The sequence below is a fragment of the Engraulis encrasicolus genome, chromosome 21, assembly GCF_034702125.1.
Source record: "Engraulis encrasicolus isolate BLACKSEA-1 chromosome 21, IST_EnEncr_1.0, whole genome shotgun sequence".
Lineage (NCBI taxonomy): Eukaryota > Metazoa > Chordata > Actinopteri > Clupeiformes > Engraulidae > Engraulis > Engraulis encrasicolus.
This window is the reverse complement of record NC_085877.1, coordinates 2,311,272-2,328,942: the sequence shown is the minus strand read 5'-3', so window position 1 is coordinate 2,328,942 and position 17,671 is coordinate 2,311,272. Positions and strand designations below refer to the sequence as shown.

Genomic DNA, 17,671 nt, shown 5'->3' with positions numbered 1-17,671 from the left:
TAAATAGAGCCACTATCATTAAGGAACCCTCGTACCCTGTCTTCCATCTCCTCACACTGTTGCCCTACTACAGATCAATAGCAGCCAGAACCAACCGAATGAAGGATAGCTTCTTCCCCAAAGCTGTCAGAACACTGAACTCACACTTGCAGGAATTTGTTAATTTATCAAGGACTATGTGCACCTCGTAGGGAGCCTTAAAATCTCATTATATTTGGTATAATGACAAAAAAAGGCCTTGTAATTGTATAGTATCTCCATAAGAAACATTTTCCATCCCCCGCTCTTCCTACCCTGTAATTTCTAAAATAAAATACTAAAAAGCATTTTCAACTAGTTTACTTGAAAGCTTAGTATGTGGCTGAAGCTGTACGTTTTTCATTTGTGTTCTCCTCAGACGTCTGAAGTGAGGCCTAACAGCTATGGCAGTATGGAGAGGAAGCTGCGCTGGTTCTTTTTTCCCCCATGTGAACATGCAGCCTAACAAGGTTGTGCACTTTCGTGCCACTTTGGATAAAAGACAACTAAATGTAAGAGTCTGGTTTTAGTACACCAGACAGCACCTGCTTGAAGTGTTTCTGTTTTGTTCCCCTTTCACATTTCAGTTATACAACTACGGTAGTGTGCATGTCAACTCTGTAAATGTTCCAGAGAACCTGGCACACACACCACACTGCTCCATTTCATCTTTGCCTAGAGACACCTCATTATGAATTCAGTCAATGTCTTACTATTTTGAGATGCAAGTTGACATTATTAAGTGGGGAAGATACATTTTCAAATTGAGAGAGAAAAACTGTTACCCTGTGGTAAAACATTTCTATTTTGTAGTGCAACCAATCTGAAACTTTGATCTTGTGTGGAAGATGAAGTAATATTAATTATATCCCCGAAACGCGGAGCGTCTGGGATGTAATGGTTTTGCGTGCACCGCCGCCACCGCCGCGTCCGCCGCCGCGTCCGCCGCCGCGTCCGCCGCCACGTCCACCGCCGCATCCACCACCGCGTTAGGTCTTTGGTGTTAACGCGATAACTTTTGAACGGATGGTTGGATTGGTCCCAGATTTGGTGTGTGAATGCTCTATAGGTTCATGAACTTATTCGAGTTTGGAGGTCAACACTTTCAAGATGGCCAAAATCAAGATTGCCGAATTTTTGTTTGGTCCATAACTTCTGACCGGGTGGATGGATTTCTCCCAGATTTGGTGTGTGAATGCTCTAGGGTAGGTTCATGAACTGATTCGAGTTGGGAGGTCAACACTTTCAAGATGGCTGAATTCAAGATGGCCGAATTTTTGTTTGGTCCATAACTTCTGACCGGGTGGATGGATTTGTCCCAGATTTGGTGTGTGAATGCTCTAGGGTAGGTTCATGAACTGATTCGAGTTTGGAGGTCAACACTTTCAAGATGGCTGAATTCAAGATGGCCGAATTATTGTTTGGCTCATAACTACTGACCGGGTGGATGGATTTGTCCCAGATTTTGTGTGTGAATGCTCTAGGGTAGGTTCATGAACTGATTCGAGTTTGGAAGACAACACTTTCAAAATGGCGGAATTTTCATTTGGCCCATAACGTCTGACTGGGTGGATTGATTTGCCCGGTAACACCTTATTTTAATGGTTCACCATTTCAGTGAATCTACCATATTAGGTACAGTATAATAACCAATGTAACAATATTTAATACCATGTAATACTAGTGTAATACCAGTGTAACAATATGCAATATCAGGTACAGTGTAATAACGAGTGTAACAGTATGCAATACCATGTAATATAGTGTAATACCAGTGTAACAATATGCAATACCATGTAATACCACTTACGCACAAACACATGATGTAAGTAAAAAAAATGGCGGTGTTACACTGGTATTACATTGTATTAAACATTGTTACACTGGTTATTACACTGTACCTAATGTGGTATATCCACTGAACCATTAAAACAGTATTACCATTTGCCCCATTTTTTGCTTCATTTTCACAATAGTCGTTTGGTTTTAAGCCTATGCACATCATGTCACGTCTGTATGTATCATATACGTTTACGAAATGGTGGACGGGAGTGGTAGGAATGATGGGGGACTGGAAGCATCGCGTTTCGGGGATATACCTTAAGCAGTCGAAGGCGACTGCACAGGCAGTCTAGTTTTCAATGTCATCCAGGTGGGCTTTCTTTTCCAGAAATCACATTTTTTTTAATCAGTGCAACCTGAAATGATTTAATTTAACATAAGCATCTACAGGTAAATCAAGTATGGCCAGTAGCAGGCTTCACTCAGGTTTCTTGATTAATTTTGAGGCCCAAATAAAACACTTCGAATCAAAGGGAAGGGGGCGCACCTTGCATCAAACTGTTCTATTTATTTTTGTGCACAGATGCGTTTCGGCTTGTGCCTTCCTCAGTGTGCTAGTGTGCAATGCCAATGTCCACAGCATGTAGAAACCAATGTATTAATTGTGTGAGAATGAGAAGTGCTCATTATTTTGGGAAAAATAGTGATTCTTTATTGTTCTAAATGCCCGACGGTAATCTATGACACACTTGGCTGAAGTAAGCCTTTTCCTTTGCTCTTGGCATATGATCGCTACATGAAAAATGTATAGTTGATTGGTTTAAGTATGCATATTTCATGTTCATATTCATGCTCACATGTTCAAATGGCTATACTGTTTTAGAAATATACATAGGCCTACTATATCGTCATAATAGCCTAGCTGATGTGCTTGACAGTAAGACTCTATCAGCGATGAATGCTGTAGGGAAAAGCTTTAGATATAATGAGGTCAATGCAATTTTCATGATGTGCATTTTCCACTTTACTCCATTCTACACATTTCTCTCAGCTGCTCCTTTCAGTTTGATACACACATCCTAGCCCTTTTCATCATCCAGTTGTTATGTGCACAACATTGTTGCTGATGTCTTTGGACCACAAACTACATATTAAAATGTACACGTACACTTGGCCCACCTAGCACAATGAAGTACGCTTAAAAGAATAGACAGTCCTGGGTCAGAGCAACTTTTGCTATGAGGGGACATTATTGTGTACAAGCCTTACACAAGTAAAATTGTTTTGGAATATGCAACTCTAAATTGTAGCTTTGGAATTTAGGTTGTCCTCCATTGTGTAGTTTATCTATTCTAGTTCACCTCCAAAATTAATACAATGAAGAGAAAACATAAATATTTAAAGTCAAGTTTGTACTATACATAATACAAAAATATTTAAGGGCAAGTTTGTACTTGCTTCTTGTCAACCGTAATTCAAATTGACAGGCAGTGAGTTAAGGCATGTCAGGGCACATGTGCAGTTCAACCTGTCCGCCTGAACAAACCCACAAGCTCCAGCTGACTCTCTCTATGCCTAGGGGTCACATGGGACATAGGCTACAGTGAAATTGGGATACAGAGGAGGCAGTCTGAGAGCTCTATACAGACGAGGACAGAATGTGTGAAGACCTGGCCAAGGTCTGCCTCTCTTGTGTGTGCCGTGGAGGATTAATATTTCCCACAGCCCCCGCATCACCCCTTCTGGGCATATTTTTCTTTCGCACATTGCCAAGGTCCCGGTTAGGTGCTCCAACACCCACTGCACACACAAATGGACATTTTTTCTCAGCATGATGACAGAAGCATGCATTCAACAGGATTAAAAAAACATGTTTCAAATAAAAGTTGTTGAGCTAAGCAGCTCAATCAAGCTGCCTTTAGTTTGGTGTTACACAGTGAGTAACACCGAAAGGATGTGGGACAATCACTCAGGTGATATGAGAAAGCAGTAGCCAGGCTGTGCATGTGTTCTATGCTTCTATGCAGATACACCCTTTTATGGTGAATGGAGAAGGTGAAACACAGAAAAAAACAGAATGCAATGATCCTGGATCACTGTAGTAAATGAGCAATGGTCCTGGATCACTGTGTTAAATTAACAATTATCCTGGATCACTGTGGTAAATGAAAAATGGTCCTGGATTACTGTGGTAAATGAAAAATGATCCTGGATCACTGTGAGCGGTAAAATGAACAATGGTCCAAGATCACTGTGAGGATGGACCTGGATCACTGTGTTAAATTAACAATTATCCTGGATCACTGTGGTAAATGAAAAATGGTCCTGGATTACTGTGGTAAATGAAAAATGATCCTGGATCACTGTGTGGGGTAAAATGGGCAATGATCTTGGATCACAGTGTGCGGTAAAATGAACAATGGTCCTGGATCCCTGTCGTAAGTGAACAATAGTCTTGGATCAGTGTGGTAAATGAACAATGGTCCTGGATCACTGTGGAAAATGAATGATGGTCCAGAATGACTGTGGTAAATGAACAATGATCTTGGACCCATGTGGTAAATGGTCCTGGATCCCTGTGGTAAATGAACAATGGTCCTGGATCACTGTGGTAAATGAACAATGGTCCTGGACTACTGCGGTAAATGAACAAAGGTCCTGAATCACTGTGAGCAGTACATAAATAATGATCCTGGATCACTGTGTGCGGTAAAATGAACAATGGTCTTGGATCACTGTGTGCTGTAAAATGAACAATGGTCCTGGATCCCTGTGGTAAATGAAAAATGGTCCTGGATCACTCTGTTCATTTAACACAATGATCCAGAATCATTGTTCATTTAACACAGTGATACAGGATCATTGTTCATTTACGAATGATCCTGGATCACTGTGGTAAATGGACAATGGTCCTGGATCACTCTGGTGAATGAAACAGAATACAGTATTTGTGTAAAAGAAATGATGACACTTAACAAAAATTCCAACAATAAATATCTCTTTGGCACATCATACATAAACAAGTACAAAAATTACACGAGACGATCAGTTATTTAAAACACACACACACACACACACACACCCACACACACACACCCACCCACACACACACACACACACACACACACACACACACACACACACACACACACACACACACACACACACACACACACACACACACACACACACACACACACACACATAGTCACACACATACTGTAGGCTACACATAAAATGACACACACAAATTAAGTCAAACAATACAAAACAAAGAAACATGTTAAGTGTGATTCAACAATCGAAAGAAAAATTTTGGTGACATGAATTCTCCTGAACTCTCGCCTTGTACTCTACCAGTCCCTAAAACAAAATCTTTGTTTTTCAATTTTGTTGTTGTACATATATTTTTTTGTTATAGTGCAAAATGGCTAAATGCAGTCTCTGGTCCACAGTCTATTTCCTGCAGGTCATTTTCTGAAAGGGGATGAGGCTGTGTTTTATTTCGATCCAGGTACAGGTCTGAAAACAAAAACAAAAACGGAAAAAGGGTTGGGATAGGAGCGATGAAAAGAGCGAAAGAGGGAGAAAGGGGAGATGAGGACAAACAATAGGTTACACTTTACTGCGTCCTGTGACAAATGGAACACAGTTTTTTCTCATTCTCATTTTTCATGTCTTGGCTGAAACTCGAGCCATAAACAAACACGCATGGTTGGTCTTCCAGATAGATTGTGTGTGGTTGGCTATGGCAGCTCTCTCAAACCAGCCTAAACTATTATTACATGGGGATCAGTGCAGACAAGTCTACCCATGCATGTGTGTCTGAGTGAGGATATGGATGAAAGTCTTAATCAAAATAACCTCTTAGAATATGGATTTTCTTTGTGATATTCTGTCAATTAATTGTTAAAATACACCATAGACTGATGGTACCTGTCTGTTAGTGGGCAACCCAACAAAATCAGCAAGGAAATAAATAGTATCAGTAGTAGGCCTATAATAGTGTAGTTAAGTATGGTCCGTGTATATTTTCGTTCATTCATTATTCTATTTTGGATATCACACGAGAAAGGAATAAGGACTCGTTTATGATGATTTACGCTTGAACATCACTTATGAAATGGAACGAAGCGCCATATTTTGCTATTTTGTAGGTACTGAAAATGAAACGTTGAATCTTAGAAAAGAGAGAAAAGCAATAAAGAAAAACGTCCTTCTGAATTGCGTCTTTTGTTTATTCAGAATTCGGGTGACCTGAGAGTAAATCCTGGAAGGCTGGTTGAGCCTTCATTACATGGTTTCTTTGGAGGCAAACGGACTTTGCAGGCATTGTTGATGCAATATTCAGAACGTTGCTACACTTCAAAGATGTGGTCGATCTGTGATGACTGTGCGAGGAATTTGTGTCATGAGATGGTTGCGTAGGCTATCCATATCAAGCAAGCGCCACAAGCATGTGCATACGCGTCATAGGGCGTCCTAGAGGGGGGTAGAAGAATGATTTACTGTCTATATTTTGACTTAAACTTATCAACCAATTTAACTTTCGCAACGACATTTCATGTGCTTAGGCCTGGTCTTAAGACTTGATTGTATTTGGCAACAGAAGTGCAGCTGTGCGACCGGGACAGATATCGATGGGAAGGGGTAGACCAACTGTCATTGAGAACATTGACAGTTCTTACGATCAGCATCAGTTTCCCAGTTCATCTCCAGCCTTTAGGTGTATCTACCCGGACATATTGCTTTCCAACAATATCACTAATGTTCCAAATACACCAAAGTGAAATGTGTATTCAACATGTGTAAAACTTGGTATGGAGAGCGCGCGCTTCAGCTCATTACACTTGCCAGAATACGCAACAGTTTGCGCGAGAACACTGCTTTGGACCGTTTGCTCCCTAATGCATATTACTACATGTGAAAGGGTATAATAGGTTATTGATTCCAGAGACTTTAGCCTTTATTTAGGCTATAAAGTTGAGTCCATTACAGTATATAAAGGGAATTTCATCTCTATTTTATAAGGCGGACGCACGCTCCAATACAGGGCTAACCATCACGCGTGCTGCGCATAGGCCTACTAGCCTGCACATCGCAAAAATGTTTTTCATCATTCTATTATCTTTCTGTTATGTCTCTGGCTCCAGCTACAGTTCTGTGTGTCGTTTGGTAGCTAGACCTTTTCTGATGCAACTCAGACGGCAAACTTTCCTTCCGGGTAAACAGAGGGGGAGGGTTCAGTCAAATGAAATTCAATAAATGAATAGCCAAATATCACAAATTGAAAAACGATCAAAAATGTTGTCATTTTTTATAATGCTATTATGGTATGAAGTAACACATGCAGAAAACAAAATACAGCCATTTCTGCTTGTATTGCTTTAATCAAAACAAGAAGTTGCACCCTTTTTTGAATTTCATATTTCATTCCAAAATAGAATAATGAATGAACGAAAAAGTACACGGACCAAGTATGGACATTTATTCAAACCGACTATATAAAATCCTTTTTGGTCTGTGCACGGCATGTGGTGCGACACATTTCTAAATATACCAGTATGTTTCTTCCTCCTAACCACATAATATTGTCATGCAGCCTTGTATCTAAGTTCAGGGAAAGAAACATTTCCCTCGGTAACAATACATCTTGGCCTTTTTCATAACCTGGCTAGTTTGTTTGATCAGTACAACTGAACAAAGCAGTAAAAGTGGCTCTGTACATCTGGGTGCCTTTAAGGGGTGGCATGTATGGAAACCCTGGCATAATTGGTGGGCCTGGTGTCCTAATCAAGCTGGACTACAAGCCACTTCTGGACCAGGGGTTAGGATTTCGGCTATAGCTATTTTAAGAGCTTATTAAGAGGTTTTTACACATATAACCTGGCTGTGCCGTGCAGTGTCATGTCAAGCTGAGTGGTGCTGTTAAACCAGCCCGGTTTGTGTTTCCATTACAAATCATGTTACCCGGAGTATGGTTGGAGTTGCATTTTTGGCGTTGTCACTTAGCATTACTTTACCTATACGTAGGGTAGTTGACTTAACGTAAGGCTGCCAGACATCTCATCAAAGTAGGCTATAAATAGTTTACAATGGTTACATCATATTTGGATACTGTAAGGTTGATATCAGCCTTCAATTGTAATGTCAAAGTAACTGTGTCAAACTAAAGCGCATTCCAAGAGAGTTCTGGTAGCAGCCATGATTTGATTCACCGGTGAGGAAGAGCTGACACAGGATTCTGGGTAGTAGGCAGCGACAGACCCGCTCAGCTCGCTTCATCCGGCCGGCTGGTGTTCCAGCTGACTCGAGCTGTGTTGAGCCCAATCTGTGTCGTGCCCAAGTGGGGGCCGAGTTCTACTGTGTCAAGCTGTACCAGGTAGAAAACAGGCAGTAGAAAATAACCTATAAGTAGCTAATTTCGACAAAGCAGCCCATCTCGACAGATCTGCCCTTGACATGGCCTCCCTCCTCTTTAAGCCATCGCGGCTCAAGACGGATGTTGGAGTCCTGATGTTTACCATTTCCACCAGACACATCGCATTGATTATGTCTTAGCAAAGAGGATGGAGGGCTTATTACGCAGCTTGGTGGGTGTGCTGTGTGGATGCTTAAGTAGTTGTGTTATGTTTGAAGACAAAACATCTGTGTATGTCTGAATAAATGTGCCCGTGTCTATGTGTGTGCATGCTTGTGCGTGTACATTCCTGTTTGTCTACATGTGTGTGCATATATCCCTTTGCTTGCGCATGCATTTCTGCGTTGGTGGTACAGCACAGCACCTGCAATCTGGGCTGGGACGGCACCTGCTGCGGTGGACTTATCTGGCCGCCTGCTAAACTAAGCTGCAGCTGAGTGCCTCCCTGCCTACCAGGCTTAGCAGCTTTGCCTGTAAACAGCTGTAGATAAGATAATATGAAGGGTCAGGCGTGGCCATTTCTATGTGCAGCCCCGTTCTTTCCCATTCTCTGAACGTACTTTTATGCTGCGGCTGTTTATGGATCTTGATGAAAAGGGCTTTCTTTCTTTTGATTAAATAAAAACATTGTATTTCAGATGCTCTTACAGAGCATCTCCTGAACAAGGTTGAGAGCTTTCATCCAGCAGATAGCGAGACGTGGATTCTTAAAAACCATAACCTAGGAAAACACTTCCTGTCAGAACAGAGATTGAAACGCCAAATCAGACAATGCTATTTTTACCCTGACGTGCACAAAGTTTCAATTACTTGTCTACCTCATGTTGCTTATTTTAGGCCTATGTCTTCTCTTATTTTGATCTTCTCTCATCCTCTTTTGTTCTCATTTTTACTGGCAGCTTTAAACCTTCTTTGATTCTGTGATGCTATTTGTGTTGTTCACTGATGTTGTCACTGTTTCAGAACTTTTCTGGAATCAATGTAGCCTCCCATATTACATTGTATGGGGAAGGGTGCTGTATGGATGCTGGTTCAACTAGGTGTGCAACTTGGCTTCAGCCACCACAGAGTCTAAAGAATCTGGAAAAAGACTTAGGGGTGCATTGTGTAATATTTTTAGTAGTTCATTTCCAGAATTCATTCCCATTCGCAAATATTACCTTTTTCATGAATACTTACCACCACCATCAAATTCCAAGTCTTCATTATGACTGCCAGGCACTCTAAACTTCTTCTAAATTAATTAATGATTACGCCAACAATAAGACTAGCTGATTGAGGCAACAACAGTAAATCCAGCAACTTTCCTGGAATGCTAGACTGAGAATAGGCCTACAATGGGGCCCTGTGACCCAGACGAGAAATAAAACATAAGTTACAATGTTAAATGAAAAAACTTGGTCGTAATCGAATTTCAGGGTGTACCTGTTGAGAAATGCAATTTTGTCAGGACTGCAAAGAAAGAAGGGAAGACTGAAAAAGAACAAAATGACTATGGCCGTCTGCTTGTCTGTGCAATATCACAATCGAAGTCAATCAGATTTGAGGGAGGTCGCAACTCCTTTGTCGCAGAGGGAATATACAGTATATTGTCTAATGATCAACATGTGGTGGTGGTGGGGAATATGGTATCTCCTTCTCCATAATTCTGAGAATACTTCCTCCCCGCCCCCCGCCGGTATTTTAATAAGAAGGCAATAACCCAAGGAGCAGTCACACTGTGCAACTGATTTGCTATATGGGCAAACCTGGACGCCAGCCAAGAGTTGAAGGCCTGTCTGTCTGCCTGCGTTTCTGTCCAAGATTGCAACCTCGGCTGTCTGAATTTTAGATCTGTGATGGCAGGGTTACAGCTTTTTTATATGCCAAATGTGTAGGTAATATTTAAAGATCTATTCTGCATTGTGATCTTCTGTAGCACCTGTTCTACAGCCTCACAGATTTCTCACTCAGTTTTACCAATAGCCTTTCAGAACTTTTTCATAATCCTATATTGCATTAATATTTATTATAACTTACTATAGAGCTTGCAAATCACCCAGAAGCATTTTAATTAGCATTTAATGCCATTTTGACTACTAGTCTGAAGCTGAATGGGCTTTTTGAATGGGTTTTTCGTGGAGCCATCCCAAATATGTCCCAAATATTCGCTGTGAGCGAAAGCATGCAAATCCCAAACCCCAGCATTCTATGCTGGAGGTCAAAAATAGGCTGTATGGATGGCGGGTTTGATAATTAGGTGTCAAACAACAACATATATGATGTTGCTGATAGACACATCAAACAAGCCGTCCAGTGTATGACATCTACCCCACAGACAGACCACCTCACATGCCAGCCCACGGACTGACAAAAAATGAGAACACTTTAATTCTGTCTGTTTTTTTTCCTCAGACGACAGGCAGCCAGGAAGGGAAGAAAAACGGAACCATTCATCAAACAGAGTCCTTCTTTGAAATGCCAGACTGATTTGAAATGTCAGTGACAGGATATTGTGAGGCAGCCAGTAATAATAGCATATGGCACATCCACGGAGGCCAGGCCTGATGCCAGTGAAGTGCCACAACCACTTCACTCAAGCTGGAAAACTATGGGAGGCACAGTTGGGCCTGTCTGCACCAGTTTGCCAGCATTGCTGCTGAGGAACTAAGTGACAGCTGATTTTATAGGCCTACATACTCCCTGCGCTGCGCTGCATGACTGTTATCACACCACCAACATTAAGACGAATGACACTGGTTTGAAGGCTTCTTGAGATGATTACATCCGACAGAAACACATTTTCGACATTAGCATCAGACTGATTCATTGGAGGTTTTGGATATTATTTAAGATCTGTCTGTGTAACAAAGCTTACTGAAGACATGGTAATGCTGTAGCGTGCCGACTGTTGGGACAAACTCTGGATTGTTGTGGACGGTAATGACTTTGTGAGGCCTGTGTCCTTTTCTTTTGTGGAGTGTGATTGAATGTCATTGGTGGATTGGCGTCAACAACGCCACTTCAAACTTTCTATGAAATAACAGAAACACATTTCAGCAGAAGTCAAGAAGCTGGCGCTGCAAAGGTTATGAATCCTCCATCAGTGCGCTCAGCAGGGGGTTTGGGATGGGGTGAGGGGAGCCTGGTGTTAAGTGAATAAAAAGATGACCTTTCAGGAAGGTGACTTCACTGTCGTGCTGAGAAAAGAGAGAACAGTGAGAGGGAAAAAAACTCTTAGCATCCTTGAATATCACCTCAGAGCTGGCAGGTAGCGACTACCACATGAATTGGACTCATCAGAGAGGCCCTTAGGGGGGTGGGAGAGCTGGAGAGGAAGGCAGAAGGAAGAGGAGATAAGAAGCAAGAGGGAAAGAAGAGAGGACTGTCATGTTGGTCAGGCCCACTGTCCACGCTGCCACCCAGGCCGGACTTCTCGCAGTAAGGGGGAGCCCACCCGCAGTGGCAGTTGCCATTGCTGTTGCAAACCTGAGGAGGAGGAGGAGGAGGAGGAGGAGGAGGAGAGGGTAGAGGCAGGGGGCTGACAGGAGACAGGAAGAGCTCAGAGGGTGGTGGGTACTGTACATTTCAGACTTCCTTTTTATTTCAATACAACATTTTTATTTCAATATTTCCCATGTTAAACTTCCCATGTGATCCTAAAAAAAACCTGGACTGTGAATACATTTGATAGAAAGAAGAAAAAAGAAGAAGACTACAGAAAAAAGACATCTGGGGCCTCAGCTATCATCAGTTCATATAGAGTCTCTTTTAAATTCTATTGTACGAGTGAAATTTAGAATGTTCGCAAGTACAAAAAAAATCTTATAACACATGCTTTAGGTGTTCCTACGCGGTTCTGCTCTCTCTCTTTAGCTCTACCCGGCTTTGGTAATGTGAGGTAACAAATAAAAGACATGTCAACTTGTTACCCTCTCGTCTTTCCCTTTTGTGTCATGGGTAGAGCCAGGCTGTGACAACAGACACACTCTGTTGCAACCCAAATGAAACCTTATTAAGCGCCACGATTGTCTGCAATTTCTGCAGTGTCTTCTTCCACTCACACGCATCGTCAGAGTTATGTGTACATTTAGGCACATTTCTACGTTCATTTACATTTTCATACATCCCACACTATTTCACATTCTTACCACATCACATTCAGCAAAAGCAGATACACGAACACTGGCTATGACAAAGAGACAGAGAAAGACTGAGGCAAAAAGACTGGGACATGACAAAAGACCAAGACTAAGAAATAATGACACACGTCATATTCTTGTTGGAGGGTCTCACCTTTTCTGTTGTGGATCAATACAAATCACACAAGGTCACGTGTGCATAAAAATAACACAGAAACAGATATAGAGAAAGAAGGAGAGAAAGAGAGAGAGGTAGAGATAGTGGGATGTGAGGGTATAAAATGTCCTAATCCCCTGTGCAAATTGCTCGCAGGCACCAGCATTTTCAGAGCATGATGAAACAAGTAACACAAAATAGCAAAAAGATAAGCAAACAACACTTTTGTATGAGAGAGAGAGAGAGAGAGAGAGAGAGAGAGAGAGAGAGAGAGAGAGAGAGAGAGAGAGAGAGAGAGAGAGAGAGAGAGAGAGAGAGAGAGAGAGAGAGAGAGAGAGAGAGTATGAAGAAGAGGATTATAATATTCAAGTACTTAAAAGCTTGAGTAAATATTGTCAATAAAGGAGATTCTAAAGCCGCTCTAATGGGAAGCTTTGCATAGGTGTTTGTGTGTGTGTGTGTGTGTGTGTGCGCGTGCGTGCGCGTGCGCGTGCGCGTGCGTTCGTGCGTTCGTTTGAAATTGCAGTGGACGAAACACCTGCAGGTGTTCTTTGAGAGGATTTAGTTGTGTGAAATTGTCTCTCTCCGCTTGGAAAACAAACGTAGACCTGAGAACGAATGAGAAAAAAGTGAAAAACAAAAACTTTCAAGAGCCATAGGAAAGACACCATCATCCATTTTCACATGACATTGCTGTCAGACCTCAGAAGACAAAACAACTTCACAAATCCCTGCTACTTATCACCAAAGCTTTCCGCTTGCCTGAGGTATAGATAGGTTTCCCGTTTACAAACAGGAACAAAATCATGTGAGCGCATTTTTTGAGTGACTGCAGATTACAACAATCAGAGGTTACAGAGGGACCCTCAGCTGGGCACACAGACAGAAATGTTTGTAAACGGGAAACCTATGTATGGAATAGCCAAGGCTTAAAATACATTGGCCATTGTGAGACCTGTATTTTTCTGGCAATTTCTGAATGTGACCTGCATTAACCTGGAGCAGGAGCCCTGCTCGTGTTCATGTGGTTTAACATTTATTACCCATATCATGGCAGATTATGTTAACCCCTTGTAGCCTACACAGAGCCTCTGTTGTAACCTCATTGCCACCAAAATTGTAATGACCAAGTCTTACTGGGTTACTTAAAGGGCAATTCCGGCCAGTTTGGATTCATATCCCATCTTGGGTGGACCCAGGGAAAAGGATGAAAGGGGAAACCGTGAGAAATTTTCATGCGTGATGCGCAAAGTTGTTCAATTGCGCTGTTTTCGGTTAAACCCTGGCCCGTCGGGCACATATTTGACCTGTTTTAAAGCTCCTAGCGTGCATTAAAACCCTTTTGAACGCTTTGGCCGTGGTGTGTGGGCCCTTTCAGCTTCCGCCTTCCAACTACGTCCGCAAAATGGTTCGCCAAAGTGATACTTCATAGTAATCCATTTTATTTTTGTCCACCAAAGACGAGCCACAAGAAACATATTCACACGTTTTCATGTCCTGAGTTGTTATTGTCTCGCAGATTCACTTCTCTGTCACTGAACGCAGTTTAGTGACGTCACGGTGTCACATGACTCCTGGAAGGAATAATTCTTTATCTGTAACAAATATTCTGGTTCGAAAAAGATAACCATGGCCACCAAACTCTTCAATTGAACTACCCCAACGGAGGATCCATCTCAAAATATCAAACAGTATATTACGACAGCGCCTCTCTTTCTCGCTTCTGTATAATAACTGGATGAGCGAATGGCGTTCCTTCCAGGAGTCATGTGACACCGTGACGTCACTAAACTGCGTTCAGTGACAGAGAAGTGAATCTGCGAGACAATAACAACACAGGACATGAAAACGTGTGAATATGTTTCTTGTGGCTCGTCTTTGGTGGACAAAAATAAAATGGATTACTATGAAGTATCACTTTGGCGAACCATTTTGCGGACGTAGTTGGAAGGCGGAAGCTGAAAGAGGTAGGTGCGCCACTTTTGAAAACTCCTGTTGTATCGTACCTATGCTACCTAATGGAACTGTGAACCACTAGATCGACTTGTATGGACCCACACACCACGGCCAAAGCGCTCAAAAGGGTTTTAATGCACGCTAGGAGCTTTAAAACAGGTCAAATATGTGCCCGACGGGCCAGGGTTTAACCGAAAACAGCGCAATTGAACAACTTTGCGCAGCACGCATGAAAATTTCATCCTTTTCCCTGGGTCCACCCAAGATGGGATATGAATCCAAACTGGCCGGAATTGCCCTTTAAGACTCTCTAAATTGTCAATGCAATGTTGTTATGATGTAGCTGAGTGTTTTCAGCAAAGAGTGAATAGGCCTGTCAACGGGTCCATCTGCAGTAAGTAAGTAATAAAACAAAGTAATTAAACGAAAGGTTAACTAAACTGTCTATTAAATGTGAAAAGTGATCAAAAAGACTCTCTGTCTCGATGAAATTATTCATTGAGATGATGAATGATGAAACTATTAATTTAACCATCAACTACAATTCTGGTATCTGTTTGTGAACCTTATCTTTTTCTTTATCGTGGAATAACTTTTGATGATGAAAGTTTCTTTAAGATTTGTTACACTTTGATGACACTCACACTTACACTTACAATTACACTTTGATAACTAGGTAATCTTGGTATTGCGACTACCCGTGAAGTACACTATCTGATGTGAAAGCGGGGTAATACATTGTTAGTAAATGTGTTATTACAATATGAATTACAATTTATTCTCTGGCTCTAAGTTTAACCATCATTTTATAAAGGACCTATCACACATTTCCACTGACATGGCATCTTTACATGAACACAAGGCATTGGGAGATAGCCGTGGCCAAATGGTTAGGGAGTCAGTAATTGGAAGATTGCAGGTTCAAACTCCATATCATCCATGGATGAAGTGCCCTTAAAAAGCCACCTCACCTCACATTGCCCCAGAGACTGTAACCAATACCCTGTAGAGAAAAAGTTGCTCTGGATAAAAGTGTCAGCTAAGTGTAATGTAATGTTATGGCATCCATAATGCCTAACGCCACCAACAAACCTGGCAACCCCTAGAAAAAGGGAGGAAGCTACGGTATTCATGTACCCGCCTTTATATTAAGGAATGAGAGCCGACTCCAATCTGTGGCAGTCCCCAGGTGAATCGCATGACACAAAGTGCTTCATCCTGCTACATTCACATCAGAGGCCAAGACTTTACAGCTTAATTACTGACACTTTTGAAGCTTTGAAAGATTTTGAACTCCGAGAGTCTACAGGTGATCTTAAGGCATGACATGCATTCTTCTCACCGTAGCCCCAGAGCTGCAGGCACTGAGCTTCGTGGGTGAGGCACATCCCGTTGTAGCAGTAGGCCTGGCCACTCTGGCAGGAGGAGCCGTCCAGGAGGTAGACGTTGGCTGGGCAGTAGGGCGAACCGCCCTTACAGTGCTCTGTCAGGTCACACGCCCCCGCTGGACCACGACACATGGTGCTCGCCTGCTTCAGCTGATGAGGATGGGTGTATAGATGGATGGATGGATGGATGGATGAATGGACGGACGGACGGAGGGATGGATGGATGGATGGACGGGTGGGTGGATGGATGGATAAGTGGGTGGATGGATGGATAAGTGGGTGGATGGATAGATGGATGGATGGATGGATGGATGGAGGGGTTTAAAGAGGACGGCAAAGGGAGGTGAATGGGATTAGGTTCGAAGAGGATGAGGGAATATAGGAAAAGGGAAAGAAATAAGTGAGAGGAGAGAGACAAGGAAAGACAAAGGGAAATACTTAGCTAAAAGAGAGTGCTTAGATTTTTGTGAGCATCTTTAAAAGTAATAGTTTGTTTAGTAAGATCCACCCACAAGACACAGTTTGGCCTTAACCTCTGTAAACAGGCAATAAGGAGAAACAACAAGGCATTTGTCTCAAGGATTTGTAAAACTAATTTCCCCAGTAGGTTTAAAATGATGCTGACAAAAACTACCAAATAACAAGTGGCTGATTCACCATCTGTGCACAACAATAAGGGGTATTGTCAAGTGCAGTAGCTCAACATGTGTAGACTGGTATTTACTGATTTTTTTTTCTTGCATGCATAATACAGTTATTCATTATTCACACATTTCATTCCCAATTCATTTTCTGGTAATAGGAAATAGGCCAACAAACAATCAGACAATATTTGGGGAGCTGGATGAAGTATGTCTACAACTTCACTTCAACTACAACTTCAGAGCATTACTGTGCTTGGCAAGTTCATGGAATGTGCTGCAATAAAATAGCCCAAAATATGGAAATTATCCGAGATAGGAATAGATATACAGTATAAGAGTCTGTATCAGAGTCACAATGTGTGTGTGTGTGTGTGTGTGTGTGTGTGTGTGTGTGTGTGTGTGTGTGTGTGTGTGTGTGTGTGTGTGTGTGTGTGTGTGTGTGTGTGTGTGTGTGTGTGTGTGTGTGTGTGTGTGTGTGTGTGTGTGTGCGCATTCATTCATTCAAACACTCACACACACACACGCTGGAAACCACTCACCAATTCCCACTGTCACCTATTGGCATGCCGCCAGGAGCTGCTAGTGATGACTGACTCTCAGTGAGTGCTGGAGTGTGTGTGTGTGTGTGTGTGTGTGTGTGTGTGTGTGTGTGTGTGTGTGTGTGTGTGTGTGTGTGTGTGTGTGTGTGTGTGTGTGTGTGTGTGTGTGTGTGTGTGTGTGTGTGTGTGTGTGTGTGTGTGCGTTTACAGGCTGTACAGACTGTGGTCTGGGCCTTTTCCGTGATCCTCCTGTTCTAGAAACACGTTGCTCATTGCATCTGTAGCATTAACTGACAGAATATTTTATGGTTAATTATTTAATGCCGGCAACAGACTGAAGCAGACTGAGCTCATGGTCTGTGTCCATGTGAGCATGTGTGTGAATGTGTGCATACGTCTTTGTGTGTCTGTGTGTAAAAATGCCTTCATATAAAATCTGGACAGATCTATTCTTGTGTCCTGTCACTCACTGGTGTGTGTGTGTGTGTGTGTGTGTGTGTGTGTGTGTGTGTGTGTGTGTGTGTGTGTGTGTGTGTGTGTGTGTGTGTGTGTGTGTGTGTGTGTGTGTGTGTGTGTGTGTGTGTGTGTGTGTGTTTGAGATCAAAACTGGAGGTCGTGTCATAACTTTCGAGAGCTACATTCACA

At 42.2% G+C, this 17,671-nt stretch overlaps 1 protein-coding gene across 1 annotated transcript in view; it reads right to left on the bottom strand.

The window, feature by feature from the left end:
- The window catches only part of LOC134438025 (disintegrin and metalloproteinase domain-containing protein 19-like), a 257,510-nt gene that overhangs the window by 239,642 nt on the left and 197 nt on the right, over nucleotides 1–17,671 (bottom strand). Inside the window, exon 2 of the mRNA XM_063187613.1 lies at nucleotides 15,798–15,993. Within this exon, the coding sequence (XP_063043683.1) occupies nucleotides 15,798–15,993 (196 nt within the window). The remainder of the gene's footprint in view (nucleotides 1–15,797; nucleotides 15,994–17,671) is intronic.